The sequence below is a fragment of the Sparus aurata genome, chromosome 12 (genome assembly GCF_900880675.1).
Source record: "Sparus aurata chromosome 12, fSpaAur1.1, whole genome shotgun sequence".
In the NCBI taxonomy this organism is placed as follows: domain Eukaryota; kingdom Metazoa; phylum Chordata; class Actinopteri; order Spariformes; family Sparidae; genus Sparus; species Sparus aurata.
The window spans coordinates 21,812,765-21,832,855 of NC_044198.1; the positions used below are offsets into that span (position 1 = coordinate 21,812,765).

At 41.3% G+C, this 20,091-nt stretch overlaps 1 protein-coding gene across 1 annotated transcript; it reads left to right on the plus strand.

The window, feature by feature from the left end:
* Positions 1 to 3,033: 3,033 nt before the first annotated feature.
* On the plus strand, positions 3,034 to 19,731 carry znf532 (zinc finger protein 532). Its single transcript, XM_030435344.1, is given in 11 exon segments — positions 3,034 to 3,290; positions 3,916 to 4,307; positions 12,720 to 13,348; positions 13,351 to 15,077; positions 15,450 to 15,631; positions 16,181 to 16,357; positions 17,062 to 17,224; positions 17,461 to 17,751; positions 17,884 to 17,996; positions 18,236 to 18,374; positions 18,486 to 19,731. Coding segments are annotated over 9 exon segments (3,894 nt in total). The 5' UTR covers positions 3,034 to 3,290; positions 3,916 to 4,307; positions 12,720 to 12,750; the 3' UTR covers positions 18,990 to 19,731.
* Positions 19,732 to 20,091: the final 360 nt, after the last annotated feature.

Genomic DNA, 20,091 nt, shown 5'->3' on the forward strand with positions numbered 1-20,091 from the left:
CTTTAAAACTCACTTTTATAGACATGATTTATGTGAAGTCACCCTTTTAAACAGATCTTTCATCTGTCTTTTTTTTTCCTTCTACTGCTCTTGATCTATTTATGTTTGTAATTCTTCTGTTGTGATGTTGTCTTCTTATTGTCCTTCATTGATTATATTCTTGCATTGATGTTTAGTTTTGATTCTTGCATCTATATTACTGATTTTATTGATCTCTTTTTCCACAACTTTTCCTCCCCGTCTTTTTCTGTGTTTTGTCCTGTTCTATGTTTTGTTTTTTTTTTCAGTTTACTTGTAATGACTCATATCGGCTTTTTGCATTTCTACATTTTCTGTACTGCCTTCTTGTTTTAACTCACTTTAGCCTCGGTTTCTTTGTGTTTGGCTCGACTGTTCAGTGTTTATTCTGTAATATTATCTTTATGAATTTCCTGCTTTTCCGTCTATAAAAAATCACTTTGTTTATATAGTAAATTTAAAACTAAGATTACAAAGTGTATCATTGATTGATTCTAATCTTTAAAGCACTCGTATGATCCTTTTGGGGAACATTACTGAGGTGAATTTCCATACTGCAGAGCGGACAACAAAAGAATAAGGCTTTTCAAGTACTGCACAGCGAAGGCATGAACCTGAGGTAACCACACGGCGAGAGGCCGAGTAGTTATAATCATTCACCCACTTATTAAGTTGTTCACTAACCACCACTCATGTGTGATTGCCGGCCGTTGATCACCTGCGTTGGAGACCCCTAAAATTATATTCACACAATTAAACAAAAACTCGATGATTATAAAGTTTGACTGATTGGTCATTTCAGCATTTTGTACATTTGAGCGAGTAATTAATTTGTTTTGATTAAATGAGTTGGGAAAGTTTAACCACCTCTGTTAATTTAGAAGAAAAAGTATTATCCAACTAAAAACCCAAACTTTTAAAGGATTTTAATGGCTCTCAACTTCATTTATTGGCAGTAGAGACAGCAGGTGGCACTGTGGCATGGATTTAAAGAGCACTCAGTTGTTGGTTTTTTTTTTTACTGATGAGTCATGTTTTGTGATGAAAGCTGATTTTCTTTACAATATTTTTATGCTTTATTTTCATCTATATAAATCAATAATAATACATAAAACAGTTATTGGAATGTTATATTTTCCTTCAGGCTTATTGGATATATTTCAAGCCCAACAAAGTGAACAATAAGTGATCTCATGCTGCAAATCTCTCCTTTTCTGAGCCCTTCCTATTTTCTATTCATGCTATCCATTCTATTCAAATGCCATATGATACATTAAGTGTTCTGATGGCGGTGTCATGAAAGTAATAACACCGGCTGCATGAAAAGTAAAAGCCTTTCAGCGGCAAAGTGTCAATTAAAAAGGACAGTTAGCCATTATGAGGTCTTTGCTGCTCGTCATAGGTTTGACTAAATTGCCTGGCAGCTGTCCAATCAAAGACCTCGAAGGAAGCGCTTGGATTTAAAGTCACGCGTCGCTTTAATTTCATATTGTTACACATGAGACAAAGAGGGAGAGAGCATATAAATACATAGAACTTGTATTGTTCTCAAAGGTTTTTTTTTATATATATACACTGTATATATATAGAGAGAGAAAGTGCAACTATTTAAACAACACGTTCTTTGCTGTATCCATTCAGGCAGCTGGTCTAATTTCAATTTGTTTACAGGACAGGTTTAAATTAGTGGATTTTAACCTGGAACCCCAAAGATCTCAAGATAAGAAAGGGGATAAGAAATAACAAAAGAAAAAATGCTTCTATGAAAAGTCCAGCATGCAGGATTTTAGGGAAATTAATTATGTTTTCATTAATGTGCAATCACCTCAACCTAAGATTGTTGTGTTGAGGTTATCTAGGTGCCCTGACACACCAGGCCGACTGTTGGGGGTTGGAGGTTGTTGCGGTGAGGCCAGCACTAGTTGCCCCTCATCCATGGCTTTTTGCCAATTAACCCTTAAGTGTCAAGTTAATCAGTGCCGGATACTTGAACTGGAACAATAAAAGGGAAAGCCCATTGAGCATGATTCATCCATTTACCATTTTTCTTCTTATTTTGTGGCTCGCAGTCTTTGCCAGCGCCATTTGCACATTTTTATCCAACATATTCTTTATTAGAAGTTGCTTTATTAATGACAGTGTGTCCTAAAGATGCTGCTTTATCATAGCATCAGTTTGTATATCCACACCCCCAAGTCTTCCACGTTCCCCGTTTTAATACTGAATACAGACTACTGCTACCTGCTGGTGGCGGGCGGAACAAAACAGCAGGTAACAAAGACGTGCCAGGTGGAATCAAGCGGTTATACCTACATTGTACATCCGCTAAGTCAGACAAGGGTGAGTAAAAAAATGGGTGTTCAAGGTGGTTGCAAGTGTCAACCACACTGCTAGATATATCACCAAATCTTACAAACTGAGCTGGTAATGCAAAATAATGTTTATGTTACCAGCATTTCTATGAATGCTTTGCCTTTTTCTTATGAATATATATTATGATTAACTCACATATATCTAAGAAAAACATTAAATGAAACAGTCTGAGAAAATTAAATCACTGTTGGTTGAACTGCATGTCCACATAAGGGCCATGAATTGTGATGATTGGTTGCATTGTCTCATCTAAAAAGATCACAAAGAAAAATCTCAGAACCCCCATGTTTAAATGAAGCCTACATACGATTGGGAACGGATATTTTGTTTGCTAATTTACATAAACCATGATATTCTACAATCATAGGATATAATAATCTGTAAAAAAAAAATACCTTGTACAACAAAACAGGACTATCTGATGAACATTCCTCTGTTGAATGTTGAAGTTGAGCTTTGAGCAATAAAACCCAGGATGCATCTCAGGCAGGGATTTCTAGACATTGAGGAAAATGATATGTTAAGGTAAGAGCGGCTCCTCTCTGCTGCCTGTAGCTGACACGAATGGAGGCAACGTGACGTCATGTGACCGTGTCTCTGCTCGGGGTGGGGAGCACAGCAACCTCAGCCTCCTCTCCTGCACTGAATCTGTCACACTGTAGAGAGGCAGGAGACACCATGAGGGCCTTTTATGATATATATGCACAAATCCAACTGCCCTGCAGTGTGTATCATGCAATTGTGTTGTCTGATGAATAAATCTGGAGTGTTCCATCACAATGATGGCTGATTAGTTCATGGCTGCCTTTTGATAGCTCTGCCAGATGTATGAAGGACTGGTAGCAGGCCAAAGAGAGACAGCCTTATTCAGCTGCAAGCCTCTCTCTGCACTCTCCCAGGTAGGTTATGAAATGCTTGATTTGATGGTGTTTTGTTTACCGGTTTATTCATCACATGTGCTGTAATGAGATTTCATCTTTGGCCTTTTTGATTGCCTTGTTATTAATGTGTTATTTCTGTGTCTGCACACGGCTGCATGAAGAATCATATCAGGATAATCTCTCTCATGTTTGCACGGCAGGAATATTATTACAATAGTTCATGTGTACGTGACAATCAGGACTGAAAAGAAGCCATCTTCTCTCACATTTGTTCGTCCTCATATATCTGCATGTGGGTATTTGTCTTTAGATTACGACACTCCCTTTAAAAACAACAAAAGCAGACACGTGACTCTTTGACCTTGGCGTACACAGCACACACGTTGGCAGTCTGGCACAACAGAGGCCTCAGCTATTTATACATTTGTATTAATAAATAATGTTATTGATTCCTGAAGGAAAATGTACAGACTTCTTTATTAGCATATTCCCACAAATATGCCTACGCTATGGCACAGGCCTAAAAATGAACATAGTGTACATATTCAAGTCTTTATAATACTCCTCTCCTGCTCATTTCCTCTTCATCTCCCCCACCTCCCTCTGTCTCCGTCTCCCTCTCTCTCTTCTTTCTCTGCACCAGCTGCTGCTGCTGCTGCTCCAGAGCCAGAGAGAAGAGTCCCCTCACCCCCCTGCACAGGCAGAGACAAAAGGCCTGATTCGCCTGCTGAACACTGCCCCCTCTCTCCATCCGTCCCTTCATGCACGACCATAGTGGTGGTGGTGGTGCTGGTAGAGGTGGTGGTGGTGGCGGGGGCTTCAGGAGAAAACGAGGCCTGGACTAGGACTTAAAATCTAGGACTGACCCAGTGAAGGAGAAAGGGAAGGAGAAGGGGGAGGGGAGGAGGAGGAGGAGGAGGAGGAGGAGGATGGGGGCTGGAATGGTTGGGGCTGAGTAAAGGCAGGTGCTGAGGCCTCTACAGGAAGACTGTTTTTTCCCAAATATCTCTCAGAGTGGGAAAAAATCTGACAAGGGTATGCCACATTTACCTCTATATATGCATGAACGTGCATGTTTATGTCGGTGTGTTTCTGTGGCGGCATATGTGGGCAGGGTGGCATGTGTTTGATGGGAATCTGGGGAGTAGGGGGGGTTATGAGTGATCTGTGTTTGCCCAAAGCAGATTGTCTGTGCTGGGGGTCTTTGACATTTCTTGTCTTTGTATGTCAGTTGCTGCTGGGAGCTGCATGAAAGTTTGTTGTGAGGAGTGAAAGCACTGGGGCATCTGGGTGAGAAACAGGCCAAGGTAACAGATTAAGCTTCCATCACGGTTACCTAGATATGTTCTCTTTTTCAGTCAGTTAAGTCGAATACAGGTGTTGTTATCAGTCAGCATTTGACTGTATATGTTTTTGTTTACACTGTAGGATCTTTCTCTTTTTATTCTTTTCTGTTTTTTTGTGTAAAGGTAACTTAACTGCTTTGTACTTTTGTGGCCTAATTTGAAGGCAGTGCAACTGACCAGGGTCGCAAATCTCGTTTACATGTGTCTGTGACATATTGTGTTTTTTGCTTCACTTAATCTACATATATATGAATGGAGTTTGGTGGAAAGTGTTGCAGTGTTTCCTGGGAGGTGGGCATGCTGCTTCTGCCTGTGTGTTTTGGAGGCCGTACTGCAGCACAGGGCTTTATGTTGGCTGACCGGAACCAGCTGAAACCGGTTTGAGGCAGATGGAGGGCTGACAGGAACAATACTGTCTCTGTGCTCCACTAAGGGATAGAGATAGCCCAGGCTACTCCATGGCAGCCCTTCACGGCTCAGCCACTGGCTACCAAGGCACAGAACCTGCTGCTGCTGCTGCCACCGCCGCTGCTCGCTGCTGGCTGCATGTTGGTGTGCTATTCAGCACGACTCATAGCAGAGGGGGGGCAGGGAGATATGGGAAGGGACGAGGGCAGAGGGACGTGACTGGTTGCGAGTCTGTGAATCAGGAGCCTAGAGCCTCTACACACGCGCGCGCACACACACATGCACGCACAGACACACAGACACACACACACACACACACACACAGGGGCATGATCTATCTGTTTGTCTGTCTAGTGGTGCAGAGAATGACTCAGGAGGATCCTCACCAGGACCACCACCACTCACCAGATCCCTGGATGTAACCTGACCCTGTATTCTGGGCCTTCGCCTGGTTGGGAAGACACAGCACTGTTTTTTTTCCAGGCAGGGTGGGGTGGATGGCTTCTTGTGGGTTAGTAGTGTTGTGACTGTGTTTGTTGCAGGATGGAAGGAAGGAAGGAAAGAAGGTTTGGCTAGTGGCTGCACAGGGACGGAGGCAAGAGGGTGAGGAGTGGCTGATTCACTTGCATGTTTCCACCATTGCTATTTTACTGAATTTGTAGAAGTCTTTCACACTGTGTGGTTTTCAGGTGGTAATGATGCATGTGTATTAAACTGCAGTTGTTGAGAGGTGTTCTGTGTTGTGTATTTTTCATATTTGTGTGAATTTAACCTCATTTACTCTCTACGTCAGGCTGTTCTGGCTGTCATGGCTGTGACTAGCTGTTATTTCCACCAGGCCTTTCTCTCTCTGCTGCAGCCTCACACAGCTCAGCAGCCATTTTTTCCCCTCGCTGCATTTCTTGCCGGCCCTCCCCCTCCATAACATTTGTCCCTCTCTCTTTCTCTGTCATTTTTGTTTTCCTCATTTCTACAACTATCCCACCATCTGGATTAAACTGAGAATTGTTTTGAAGCCAAAGATGAGGCTACAAGATATGGTTCTCTGTGTGTGTGCACATCTGTTTGGATCTGAAAGCAGTGCTGGTTTGGCTGCACGTATTGTACAAGCAGAGCAGCTCCATGGCTGTGGCTTTTGTCCCGAACACCCATGATACATACGTCAATACATGCAAGATGCATCTCACTCCTATCATCTTCTATTTGATCACATTAAAATAAATACAGACTGGTTTATTTTTGAAGAGTGAAGCGAAGATGTTTGATAACAGCATATGCAACATTTTTTCTTACAGAATTCGATACAAAAACCACATTCTATTAGTTTTAGTTTTGTTTGCTTCAAAGAGTGGCCATTTTTGAGACCTACTCAAAAGCTTTTTCCATTGTTATCATGTTCATACACTTTATATTTCATTCAGTCTGAAGGATAAGTTACCCCCAAAATAAAAATTCAGTCAATATCTACTGACCCCCATGCTGATGGTAATTTGGGTGACGTTTCAAAGTCCACAACACATTTCTGGAGCTTCACAGCAAAACAGTGTCGCAGCACTCGCCAAAATGACTGATGATGATGGGGAATTTTTTCAAAATGTAACAAAAAACAAAACAAAAATGAAATGAAAATGAAAAACTATAAAATGCCTCATACAGCTCATTAGTGTGATCCAAGACTCCGGTAGCCAAGACATCTCACACTGATTTGAAAAGACGTTATTTACACCTAGTTAACAGCCAAAATCTTCAATGTAACTGCAAAGCTACAAGCAGTAGCACACACCCCGTCTGAAGTGTGTGCACAAGCTTGCATTTCGAGGGAGTTAATCATTTCTTTTTAAATCAATTTGGGATCTCAGGACTCTCAGACATGGGTTAGGCCAGACGAGCTGTATGAGGCCATGTCCTTCAGTTGTTTAAGAGAATGTCACAACGTTGTTTTGCTGCGAAGTTCCAGAAATGTTGTGAACTATCAAATTCTCCCCAACTATCGACTTGAGGGTGAGTAGATAATGACAGAATTTTCATTTTTGGGTAAATTTTTCCTTTAAAGTATTGTTTACATGTCATTCACCCCCCAAACCTGCTGACTAGTGCCAGTCCACTAGGGCTGGGCGATATGGACTAATAGTCATATCCCGATATATTTAGGCTGCATATCGATATACGATATATATCCCGATATTTTTATGCAAAGTGAGAGCAAATGTTCAGTCAAAGCCAAATATGACATGTGGGTGGGAATTTCGTCATTTTAGGGGCAAGTCCATTTGGCCTTCACTTTGTTTTTTGTCAGGGGCACCAAGGCCACTGAATAAAATTTGTTGATTTACCTTTCAGACTGATACCATAACATCCTAATTTATAATAAGACATGGATTATGTATTTAAACATTTTTTTAAATACCAATATCAAGTTAATGTTTCATTACAAAACAGTTTTTTTTAAGTAGGGTTAGAGTGAGGTGAGTTTTGTGACACTACACTGAATATTAGTGTTATTGAATATTTCTCCCAAATAGAAATTCCTCAAAATTATGGCAAAGCACATTTTTTCCAAAGAAAAAAATTGTAGAATAACCAGCAGGAGACCACTGATGTGTGGAGTGATTTTGGTGACACTACACTCTGAATAATAGTGAAGTTATTGAATATTTTTTGTAGTTTCTCTTTTCAGTGTTGCACTTTGTAGACGGTCCCTGCGCCCTCGTCTCACAGACGGCTGATCACAGACCAGAGTTAATGTCCAGACGCTCGTTTTGATTAACATACGGTTGTAGCTCGTTGTCTTCCTTACTACGGTAGGAAGGAGGCGTCAGTTTTGTTTTAACAAGGTTTCACTTATGAGTTATTGACTGGGAAGTTCGAATCTGTGAATATATTTCCAACTTTACCGGACTAAATCCTACCACATACGTCAGTTACGTATCATGTCAAAACCGACTTAGCTCGCTCGCTGTGCTGTAAGTTTCGTTCTTCTGTTTAGAGACGCTGCTGCTGTTTGAGAGGCTTTCACGTGAGATTATCGTGATGATGAGACTCCACCTGCGCGAACCGCGGACTCACTGAAGTTACTGTGAGTGACTACTGTGCACTCAGGTGTCTGTAATTCAAGGGAAGCTCGCTACGCTGTCCAGTGGCTGTGCGATGATTTTCACGGGGTATCAAGGCAAAAGTGCGGGGCAACGGCGGCCACCAAAGTGTTTGTTGAAGAGTGCTGGAGTGTCTGTTCCAGCCCCTCCCCTCTCTGTGCATGAAGGAGGAGGGGCGCGGGAGCAGTGCAGAGAGCTCCGGGTCAGCGGCTTGCCCGGAGCAAGGATCACAGCGCAAATTTGAACTATATCGATGTATGCGATATGGTCTAATTCCATATCACATTTAAAAAATATATCGATATAAGTTTTATATCGATATATCGCCCAGCCCTACAGTCCACTGATAGGAAAATTACTAAAATAAAAAGTACTTTCATCTTTGATAATGTATTCATAAGGCTCCTAATTATATAAGACCCAAAATATATGTTCAAACAGCAGATGGTAGTGATGCAGGTCCTTGCTCTTTTCCACCAACAATCTTTCCAGTAAAAATTAATTACATCGGCTCATTGGACTAATATTGACTTGACTTTTAATTTGTTTAATTATAGCAATCCTGAGCAATTAGTAATTGAAGAGGAAAATGTTTTCCTGAGTACCCACATTTAACGTCATCAAAATGTCACATCTACCCCCTGTGTGGATCAGCATGTGTCTATCACTCAAACAGTTCAATGAAATTACCCATTGTAATGACAAATTAGGCATAAATAGGAATAATTGCACGTACTTGTATGACGATGCTGTGTGTCAGTTCGACTTGCACAGTTTGACTTGATGACACTGGAAAGAATCTGCTAATGCACAAGAAACATGAAGCACCAGAAAGTTAACATGGTACATGTGAACACTGACACACCATGTGGCGACAAATCTACAAACAATCAAAGTAATTCACAAAATATAGGTACATGTGAAACTGGACATTTTCAAAAACGATTTAATATCTTAAAAATATGTTTTGGGTATAACTGATAAGGTGAAAAAAAGTCTAAAAAATGTGAAGGGCTCTATTAATTATTCATACTGACTGGGATGTACATCCATCCTCCTTCATCATATCATCCAACTAAAGACAGGATTATTCATGCAATTATCCTCCAAAGCAGAGCTGATATATCAGTATTGGAATAGTTTACTTCTTATTATCAGCATACCAAAATTTCGAGTATCAGTCCAACTCTGATTTTCCCCAGGCAAGGTCATTTTTTTTATTGCTTCTTTATGTCCCAAGGTCACTCTCTGACTTTATTTAAAATCCAAAGCCAACATACTCAAGACCTAAATCAAATTACTAAGTCTTAATTAGTCTTTTAGAGTTTACTGTGCACCCTCATCCAAAAATTCAGCATGAAACATACGCTTGAGAGAATTAAATTAATTGCCCTGCAAAATATGACCAAATTACTACTTTGAAATCTAGAGTCTGCCTCTTGATATAAATTGCCTAATTGGGCATTTCCAAGGCCATCCCCAACCCCATTCAGTTGCCAATGGCAATGGACTTCATGATGGCCCTGTGCCCACAATACCACCAGGTACTCATTACATGAATAATGGATGGAAAGTTCCAAGAGAGGGAGGACAGCCACTAAACAACCAATCATCTACCTCCACTAAGTTCAGCCCAATATCTAATGCAGAGAAGTTTGACAATGATGATAAAATTGAGGTAGATTACCCAGTGGACAAGCAAAGAAGTTGCTCAATCTTTAGGGCCACTGCTAAGAGAGAGGACCATTTAAAACAAACGTAACCAAAAACCTAATCAAAAAAAGAAACAATGGCACTCTGTGTGGTTCAAAGTCTAATGACCCCCGTCAATCAAGTTTACCTGAGGATGAACTCAACCTCAAGTCTCATAGTCAGGGGTGCAAGGAGGCTGGAGAGTCAGACAATGTAGATGTAATTATAACTGCTGGTCAAAACACAGACATACCCTACCAGTCTCATTTAATGGTTTTTCTTTATTTTCATGACTATTCACATTGTAGATTCTCACTGAAGGCGTCACAACTATGAATGAACATACATGGAATTATGTAGTAAACAAAAAAGTGTGAAATAACTCAAAACATGTTTTATATTTAAGATTCTTCAAAATAGCCACCCTTTGCTTTGATTACTGCTTGCACACTCTTGGCATTCTCTTGATGAGCTTCATGAGGTAGTCACCTGAAATGGTTTTCCAACAGTCTTGTAGGAGTTCCAAGAGATGCTAAGCACTTGTTGGCCCTTTTCCCTTCACTCTGCGGTCCATCTCATCCCAAACCATCTCGATTGGGTTAAGGTCAGGTGACTGTGGAGGCCAGGTCATCTGGCGCAGCACTCCATCACTCTCCTTCTTGGTCGAATAGCCCTTACACAACCTGGAGGTGTGTTTGGGGTCATTGTCCTGTTGAAAAATAAATGATGGTCCAACTAAACACAAACCGGATGGGATGGCATGTCACTGCAGGATGCTGTGGTTGCCATGCTGGTTTAGTGTGCCTTCAATTTTGAATAAATCCCCAACAGTGTCACCAGCAAAGCACCCCCACCTCCTCCTCCATGCTTCACGGTGGGAACCATGCATGTAGAGACTAACCGTTCAACTTTTCTGCATCGCACAAACACAAGAACCAAAGATCTCAAATTTGGACTCATCAGACCAAAGCACAGATTTCCACTGGTCTAATGTCCATTCCTTGTGTTTCTTGGCCCAAACAAATCTCTTCTGTTTGTTGCCTTTCCATAGCAGTGGTTTTTAGCAGCTATTTGATGCCCTTCAAAGGCCTGATTCGCGCAGTCTCCTCTGAACAGTTTATGTAGAGATGTGTCTGCTACTAGAACTCTGCGTGACATTCATCTGGGCTCTAATCTGAGGTGCTTGCTATTTCTCAGGTTGGTGACCCAGATGAACTTATCTTCAGAAGCAGAGGTGACTCTTGGTCTTCTTTTCCTGGGGCGGTCCCCTCATGTGAGCCAGTTTCGTCATAGCGCTTGATGGTTTTTGCAACTGCACTTGGGGACACATTCAAAGTTTCCGGACTGACTGACCTTCAGTTCTTAAAGTAATGATGGGCCGTCGTTTCTCTTTACTTAGCTGATTGGTTCTTGCCATGATAGAATTCTAACAGTTGTTAATTAGGGCTGTCAGCTGTGTACCAACCTGACTTCTGCACTACACAACTGATGGTCCCAACCCAATTAAGAAGGCAAGAAATTCCACCAATGAACCCCGACAAGGCACACTTGTGAAGTGAAAATCATTTCAGGTGACTTCATCATGAAGCTTATTGAGAGAAGGCAAGGGTTTGCAGCAGTGTCAACAAAGCAAAGGGTGGCTATTTTGAGGAATCTAAAATATGAAACACATTGAGTTATTTCACACTTTTTTGTTTACCACATAATTCCATATGTGTTCATTCATAGTTTTGATGCCTTCATTGAGAATCTACAACCTTAATAGTCATGAAAATAAAGAAAAAACATTAGCTAAATGAGAAGGTGTGTCCAAACTTTTGACTGGTAGTGTACATAACCATTTAGGTACTTGGGAGAGTGCTGTGTTTCTGTGTTCAGAAACATTAAATATATTATTTAAAGTCAAATCTGATACATAACAAATCCATGGATTTGACTTTTTTGTTAAGTGGCTATACTCATATCTAAATGTATTCTGTTCTCTCTTTTCTTTCAAGATGCCACTGTCATTCTAATTACAGTTATTAGCTCACTAATTTGCTCAAGATTGACAATCTTATATCACTGAAAGCCATCTGGAAATTTAAGGGGATAAAATTGGACAGTCAAAATGTTTATGTGGACTCATCCATGGCACAAGCCATTCAAACTGAAAACTCATTTCTAACTATTTGACCAAATATGGTTCAATTATGAGTCTGCTCCATCAAAATGTTATGCTAATAAACTTTTTTTTTTTTGCAAAGTTAAAACCTGCAATGCTATAATACATACTAAATGAGATATTTTAGCAAGAGAAAATGCCTCATTAAGGACTATGGGTTACTTTTGGAGTTTGACAGACAGGCCAATTTTTTCCCTTGTACAAGGAATATTATACAGTATAGCTTGCGATATAATATACTAAGGAAAATTCCAGCCTAGGGGAATTTAAACCAATTAGGGAACTTTGATCTATGGATATTATCAGATTTTATCTTGCACAACTCTATAAACAAAATAGCTTCACATTTAAGACATGTTATGATCTGATAATGAGATTTCCACGAAAAAGGAAACATCTAAGATATGCTACAGTATGTTGAGTGATCCCATTAAGTTCTGTTGTTCAACACTGTCATTATTCTGTTACATTACTCAATACCAAAGAACTAACACACAGACAGAATTTCACTGGAAAATGTGATAACATAACATGTTTAAGGTCCAATAAGAGAGAGAACCAGAATCTCATATAAGAGGAAATAAAAGGAGTCTATAAACCTAATGAAAACAAGAACATTGGTGCTGTTGAAGGTTTTAGGTCTAATGGCCACCTTCAATTATGTCATTACATTAGATAAGGTTGAAACAAATTGTAGTAGTACATGGCTTACCATTACTAATTATTCTTCCACTGTGTTATCCAGGTGATATCCTCATCAAAAAAGGAGAAGGACCATGGGAGATATGAAGACGCCAGACTTTGATGACCTGCTGGCGGCTTTTGACATCCCTGACATGGTGGATCCTAAAGCTGCTATTGAATCTGGCCACCATGATGACCATGAAGGACAGCTCAAGCATTCAAGTAGCTCAGGGATTACCAATCAAGACGAAACCCACCACCCCTCAACAGGGCATGATGTTGGCGTCAGTGTCATTGTTAAGAACATCCGAAACACAGACACTACTGGGCATAGTGGAACCATAACAGAAAAGAATAGGCATTTCCAAGGCCATCCCCAACCCGATTCAGTTGGCAGTGGAAATGGACTTCATAATGGCCCTGTGCCCAAAATACCACCAGGTACTCATTACACAAAGAATGGATGGAAAGCTCCAGGAGAGGAAAGACAGCCACTTAACAACCAATCATCTACCTTCAATCAGTTCAGCCCCATCTCTAGTGCAGAGGAGTTTGATGATGATGATAAAATTGAGGTAGATGACGCTGTGGACAAGCAGGGAAGTTGCTCATTCTTTAGAGCCACTGCTAAGAGAGAGGACCAGAATCTCGAATCTCATGTATCAGTGAACAATGTTTATAGGCCTAAAACACATGTAACCAAAAACCTGTTCAAAAAAAGAACAATGGCACTCTGTGTGGTTCCAAGTCTATTGACCCCCCTCAATCAAGTTTACCTGAGGAGGAACTCAAGGAAATTGGTCAGGGGTGCAAGGAGGCCGGAGAGTCATTAGGGTCTGTTAATGTGTCCAGTATTTCTCAAGTCAAAGCCAAGTCCTCTGCAAAGCTCTCATCTTGTATAGCAGCCATAGCAGCTCTCAGTGCCAAAAAGGCTAGTTCTACAGATCTGAGTGTTTTTGATTCTCCCACAAAACAGAAAGAATGTATTAAGACCAATGAAAATCCAAGAGATCTGCAAAAGCCACACGAACAGGAGTCTGCCCTAGAGTTTGCAAAGAGGCTGCTTACAAAAACCCCAGACAGCCCATCCAGTGTCACCAGTGAGGGTAGCAGCAAAGGTTCACCTGTCTCAAGTACAGACACTGCACCAGTCATCCCAAAAGTCAGGATCAAAACAATCAAGACCTCTTCCGGCCAAATTAAGCGTACTGTCACCAGAGTTCTGCCGGAGTTTGATCCAGAGGGTCTGAGAAAAGGGGAGACTAGCCCATCTATCATGGCAACCACCAGTGCAATTTTCTCATCTCCCACAAGGCACTCTCTTCCAACTACAGTAGTAGCTACCACTGGGTGCCCTTCAATTGAAATAACCAAGCAAATGACTATCAAACCTGTGGCAACAGCTTTCCTGCCTGTATCAGCAGTCAAGACAGCTGGTTCCCAAGTCATCAACCTAAAGCTTGCTAACAACACTACAGTCAAAGCAACAGTCATCCCTGCTGCATCAGTGCAAAGTGCCAGCAGCGCCATCTTAAAAGCTGCTAATGCCATCCAGCAGCAGACTGTCATGGTACCTGCCTCCAGTTTGGCTAATGCCAAGCTTCTGCCAAAAACAGTCCATCTTAGTAACCTCAATCTTCTGCCCCAGTCTGTATCCTCTGCTGTCTGTGATCTTCAACAGGCCTTGTCCTCCTCCAAACAACCACAGCATCAACAATCACAAGTCAAACAGAAGACAGTTCTCCCTGGCCGAGCCTCGAAGAAAGTCTCTAGGGTTCAAGTGTTCGCCAGCTCTCAAAGCTCTGTAGTGGATGCCTTCAATAAAGTCCTGAGTAGCATAAATCCTGTCCCTGTGTACGTCCCAAACCTCTCTCCGCCAACCTCAGCTTGTATCCCTCTACCCTCACGTGGCTACAAGTGTCTGGAGTGTGGAGATTCATTTGCTCTTGAAAAGAGCCTGACACAGCACTACGAACGTCGCAGTGTGCGGATTGAGGTCACATGCAACCACTGTGCCAAAAGTCTGGTGTTCTACAACAAATGCAGCCTGTTGTCTCATGCCAGGGGCCATAAGGACAAAGGGGTCGTAATGCAGTGCTCACATCTAATCCTAAAACCAATCCCTGCAGATCAGATGATAACCACATCGCCCCCATCAGATCCACCCAACATCACTGGCACCACCTCCACCTCCCAAACACTAGTACCCACAAGTCAAGGGAGAGTCGCTGGTGGTGGGTCCCAAAGTGCAGTGATTTCAGCTCCATGCAGTGCACCTCTTGTTGCAGCCATGCCCTTGGAGGACGATGCATCGAAGCTCTGCAGGCACAACTTAAAGTGCTTGGAGTGCAATGAAATGTTCCAGGATGACAGCTCATTAGCTATGCACTATCAACAGGCATCGGAGTCCAGTGAGCAGGTGTGTAACTGCTACATAATATGATTCAAAGAAATTATAAATGTTTGAATGTGAAATATGACTTCTCCTAATATAAGCTGAAAGATACATAAGGTTGAAAGTTTGTGTACACAAAAACTTTCAGGTGCATTTCAACGAGAAACATGAATTATTTTACATACAATTCTGGTATACTCTTTACCATACCATCCACAAAATCAACACATTTTTAAAAACGGTCAAAAAACAGACCTACATAAACATGACATGACCTGGAAGAGTGTTGTGTTTCTGTGTTCAGGAACATAAAGGACATTATTTAATAGGATTAAAGTGACCTGTGACAAACAGCAGTTCATGACTATCTTTATCTATTTTTTTCTGTGCCCACAGAAAACATGCACCATCTGCCAAATGCTTCTCCCAAATCAGTGCAGCTTTCTGTCACACCAGCGAATCCACCAGCACAAGTCTCCATACATCTGCCCAGAGTGTGGCGCCAGCTGCCGTTCTGTCCACTTCCAGTCACATGTCACCAAGAACTGCCTACATTACACCCGTAGAGTCGGCTACCGGTCAGTCTACCTTGACTACAATCATAATAGTATTACTCTTCATTTTAGTTTTCTCTTGTACTGAGATATGGTTCCTAAAGTTTGAGTGAGAGCAAGTTAATTCAACAACTTTAATTCACAAAATTTTCCTTCTGTTCCTTCCTTTTCCTTCAAGATGTCACTCTCATTCTAATAACAGTTATAAGCTCACCATATTACTCAAGATTGACAATCCTATCACTGAAAGCCATTATGAAATTTAAGGAGACAAAATTGGAAAGTCAAAATGTTTATGTGGACTCATCCATGGCACAATCAATTCCAACTGAAAACTCATTTGTAACTATTTGACCAATTATGGTGAGTCTGCTCCATCAAAATTTTATGCTAATAAACTTTTTGCAAAAAGTTAAAACCTGCAATGCAAGAATACATGTATGTATGTATGTATGTCTGTATGCCTGTATGTATATTTCTGTGCATATTTCTCCAAGTCTCATATTTATATATTTTATTTTAAAATGTTGTGTAAATCTGACTTTTGCAAACTCCTATTCCCTCTACCTCTAGCTGTGTCCACTGTAGTGTGATCTTCGCTGATGTTACAACTGTAAAATCCCACATCCAGAACACTCACTGTGAGGTCTTCTATAAATGTCCCCTCTGCCCCATGGCGTTCAAGTCTGCACCTGGAACGCACTCTCATGTGTACACGCAGCATCCCGGAATGAAAACAGGGGAACCCAAGTAAGTCTTATACATGTTGCATTTACCATCAAACACATTGTGGATGCTTTTTTTTTTTTTCAAATTATAATCTAAAACATATATGTTCTAGTTGTGTATTCCTTTTAAGACAGACGTCAGTAACATGCAGTTCTGTTGTAAGTGCACATATTTTCAATGCAATGCAAAACACAATTTAAAACAGAAATAACATGAGAAATAGTATGCACGACGCTTTTCCCTCAAATAATCGTCATCAGAACTCACACACCATCATCACACTCTTACTTTCACACTGTCCAATATAACCTAATACCCATGTCCAATTCATTTTTCTGAGGAACATCACCCTTGCTGCGTCATCACTAGCAGGATTTGTAGGTTTTAGACATGGAGCTTATCTTTGTTTTTTTTCCACATGGCAACCTTTCACAGACTTTCAGTGTCATCATCATCAGCACTACGAATAATGCAGGTGCTCAGGCGCAGGTGTTTTCAACTGGGTGGTTAGGCCTTGGTTGTACCCCATGCTTAAAAAGGTCCCATTTGTAAGAAAAGTAGATTTTTCAGTCTCATTCCTTGTCAAATAAAGATGCTCTGGGATTCCCAATTTGTTATCTTGTTATCACTTAGGCATTGACATTTCTTCTCTTCAAGTTTCTTATATTTCACAGTGTCAACTAGTGTTTTTCTAAGATTTTTTTTCCCTGTCTTTTCTCTGTCAGGATGATCTATAAGTGTTCGATGTGTGATACCGTGTTCACATTGCAGTCCCTGCTCTACACGCACTTTGACCAGCATGTTGTCAATCAGAAAGTTTCAGTGTTCAAATGCCCTGACTGCTCCATGCACTACGCACAGAAACAGCTCATGTTGGATCATATTAAGGTTGGCATTTAAAGCATTTATTTTAGGCATGCTTGATAATAATAACTACTTCTAATGTATCCTGACTGTGTTTTTAAACCTCATGCTGTGAATTAATGAAGTATGTATGACCTAGTATTGCTGGCTTAATTTAAGTATTCAAGGCAATTACATGAGTAATACTTTGGAGAAATGTTTCGCATACAAGGGTTTAATAACGTCTAAGCTATGATTCAATTGGCATGATATTTTTTCAGACCATCCATGGAACCCTGAGGACCACTGAGGGTCCACCAAACCTCCCTCTCAGCACCAAGCCCACTAACAACAACAACACCATTAATAACAACAGCAAAGATGGAGGAAATGTTAATGGTCAAGACAAGGGGGAAAAGAAGCCTTCACCTTCACCGCTAAAGAAAACAATCAGTAACTGCTCAACCGACCTCAAGAACCCTCCTGGAACAGGATACACATGTGGAGACTGCAACAACCTCTTCAGTTCCAGGGAGGTCTTTGTTGCTCACATGAGGCGTGAACATGGCAAGGTGAACATTTGAAACCATTTTTATAGAGACGCTTTGAATTTGTGAATTTCTTGATTTGCAACTTTCCACAAGTTAAAGAGGATAAACATAATCTATGCCTGCATTTTAAGGTATAATGCACTCTCATTGCAGATACTGAAGAAACACCCATGTCGTCAATGTGACAAGTCCTTCAGCTCCTCCCACAGTCTTTGTCGACACAACCGTCTGAAACACAAGGGGCTGCGGAAGGTCTACACCTGCCCGTGAGTACATACAACCAGTGTCTTGTCATTGTCCGTTCATACCCTCCAGAACTACTCACCGCAGACAACAGATTTTATCAGCAATGTTGGTTGTTTAACAGTGAGGACAACAATTCTCTTAATCCCACACTAGGTCTTTTGTTTAGTTTTGAGGAATTAATAATACATTTGCAAGTGAATTGTAGATATGCGAGCAACAGAGAACCAAATCAGCTTGTTTTTTAATTGCACAATTGCAGGCACTGCCCAGCTCTCAGTCAGCCATTCACTAAAAGAGTGCTGCTGGATCAGCATATTCAGCTGATGCATGGAGCCAAAGACCCAGAGGGGAAGAATGTCAACTCTGATAATATGGAGGCTTCACCTGACAAGAAAACGGTACTGTGGAACATAGTCATGTATCCATTCATCAGAACGAAGCACTCCTTGTGAAGTGACTTTCATGTTTCTCCTTTGATTTCTAACCAATCAATTTAATCCCCACCACAGAGCCTCAGCCCAAAAAGGAAGCCAGAGGAGGATGACGGTGCTCCAGGCTTGAACTCGAGGAGCTCTGACTCACAGCCGCTGAAGAGACTCAAGGTGAACATCCTTAAAGTCCACAAGTGTGCAGTCTGCAGCTTCACCACTGAGGACATCGCAGCGTTCCACAAGCATATTCCCCAGCACAAGTCTGACGGCTCGTCCTATCAGTGTCAGGAGTGTGGCCTGTGCTACACCTCGCACCGCTCACTGGCCCGACACCTCTTTATCGTGCATCGGCTGAAGGAGCCACAGGGTCTCGCCCGGTACCACGGACGGGGCAAAGACGACGACGAGAGTCAGAGAGAGAACCAGTTAGATGTTACATACGAGAACAATGACGGGACGCCAAATACCAAATGCAAAGTTTGTGGGAAGATGTTTGAAACTGAGGGAAACCTGAACACTCACATGAGGACACATGGGATGGCATTCATAAAGTCAAAGAGACTGAGCGCGACTGAGAAGTGAGAGGGAAATATTTAAAATCATTCCATTAAAAGCAAACACTGTACAGTTTGTTACATCTCTGCAGACAACCAAGAGTATCTCAACTGGCTGCAGTTCTACTTTATATACGTAATGTACATGTAGCGTACTACAATATGTATACAGTATAATATGTAATTTATGTAAAGTCACTTTATGTGTCTTGAAGTAAATGGAACAAGATAGTTTTTTGTACACACATACATGTTTCTATAGGCCTTGAATAGATCTTTTTATAGAAGAGTTTTTTATTTTAGAGTTTCCATTGTTGTCTTATCACTAGGACTAGATAATGTATGAATATATGGTCGTAATGGGATTAATCCTCATACAGTCAGCAGTTTTCTGAATTTTTAATGCTGCTAGTGTCCAACGAATGTCTAAAAGACATAATATACATATAAGAAACTTCAGGTTTCCCCACAGTACTGTACATTATCCCTACCTGAGGTCTTCAGTTTCAACTTAAAAGTTGAGTGACAGATTTGCATCAAACATTCTTTTTGCTTTAGTTTTATTCTTTAATTTCACAGATAACAAATATTTCTTGTTGAGCCAAACTAAAGATAATGGTGATGTTTCCCAGAAATTAGGGCAGGGCACATATTGATAATTATAAATGATATTGTGGGACTATATATTGCCTTATCAGGGTTCTCCCCAGAAATTTTTAGTGTAGCGGCGCACCGTCTGTCCGGGAGGGGGGGGGGTGCGAACGCTCGTCAACGTCAGTCCCGGGGAGGGGGGGGGGGGGGGGACACGGACAGACGGTCATCAACTCCGTCAGCCGGGGAACGGACGGACGGACGGACGGACGGTCGGACGCTCGTCACCGTCACGCGCGGAGTATAGCGGCGCTGACCTAGCGGTATAGCGGCGCAGCACCGCTGTTCCACCGTCTGGGGAGAACCCTGCTTATTTTGAATATCGTCATGTTGTGATATGACATACGTGTTGTCTTTCTTTGGTTTTAAAGACTACGCTACAGTATAGTGACATAATTTTCAGAATTCATCAGACTGATCTACTTGTTTCTCATACCTTTACCCACTTAGTCCTTAAATCCACAATATAAACAATTATT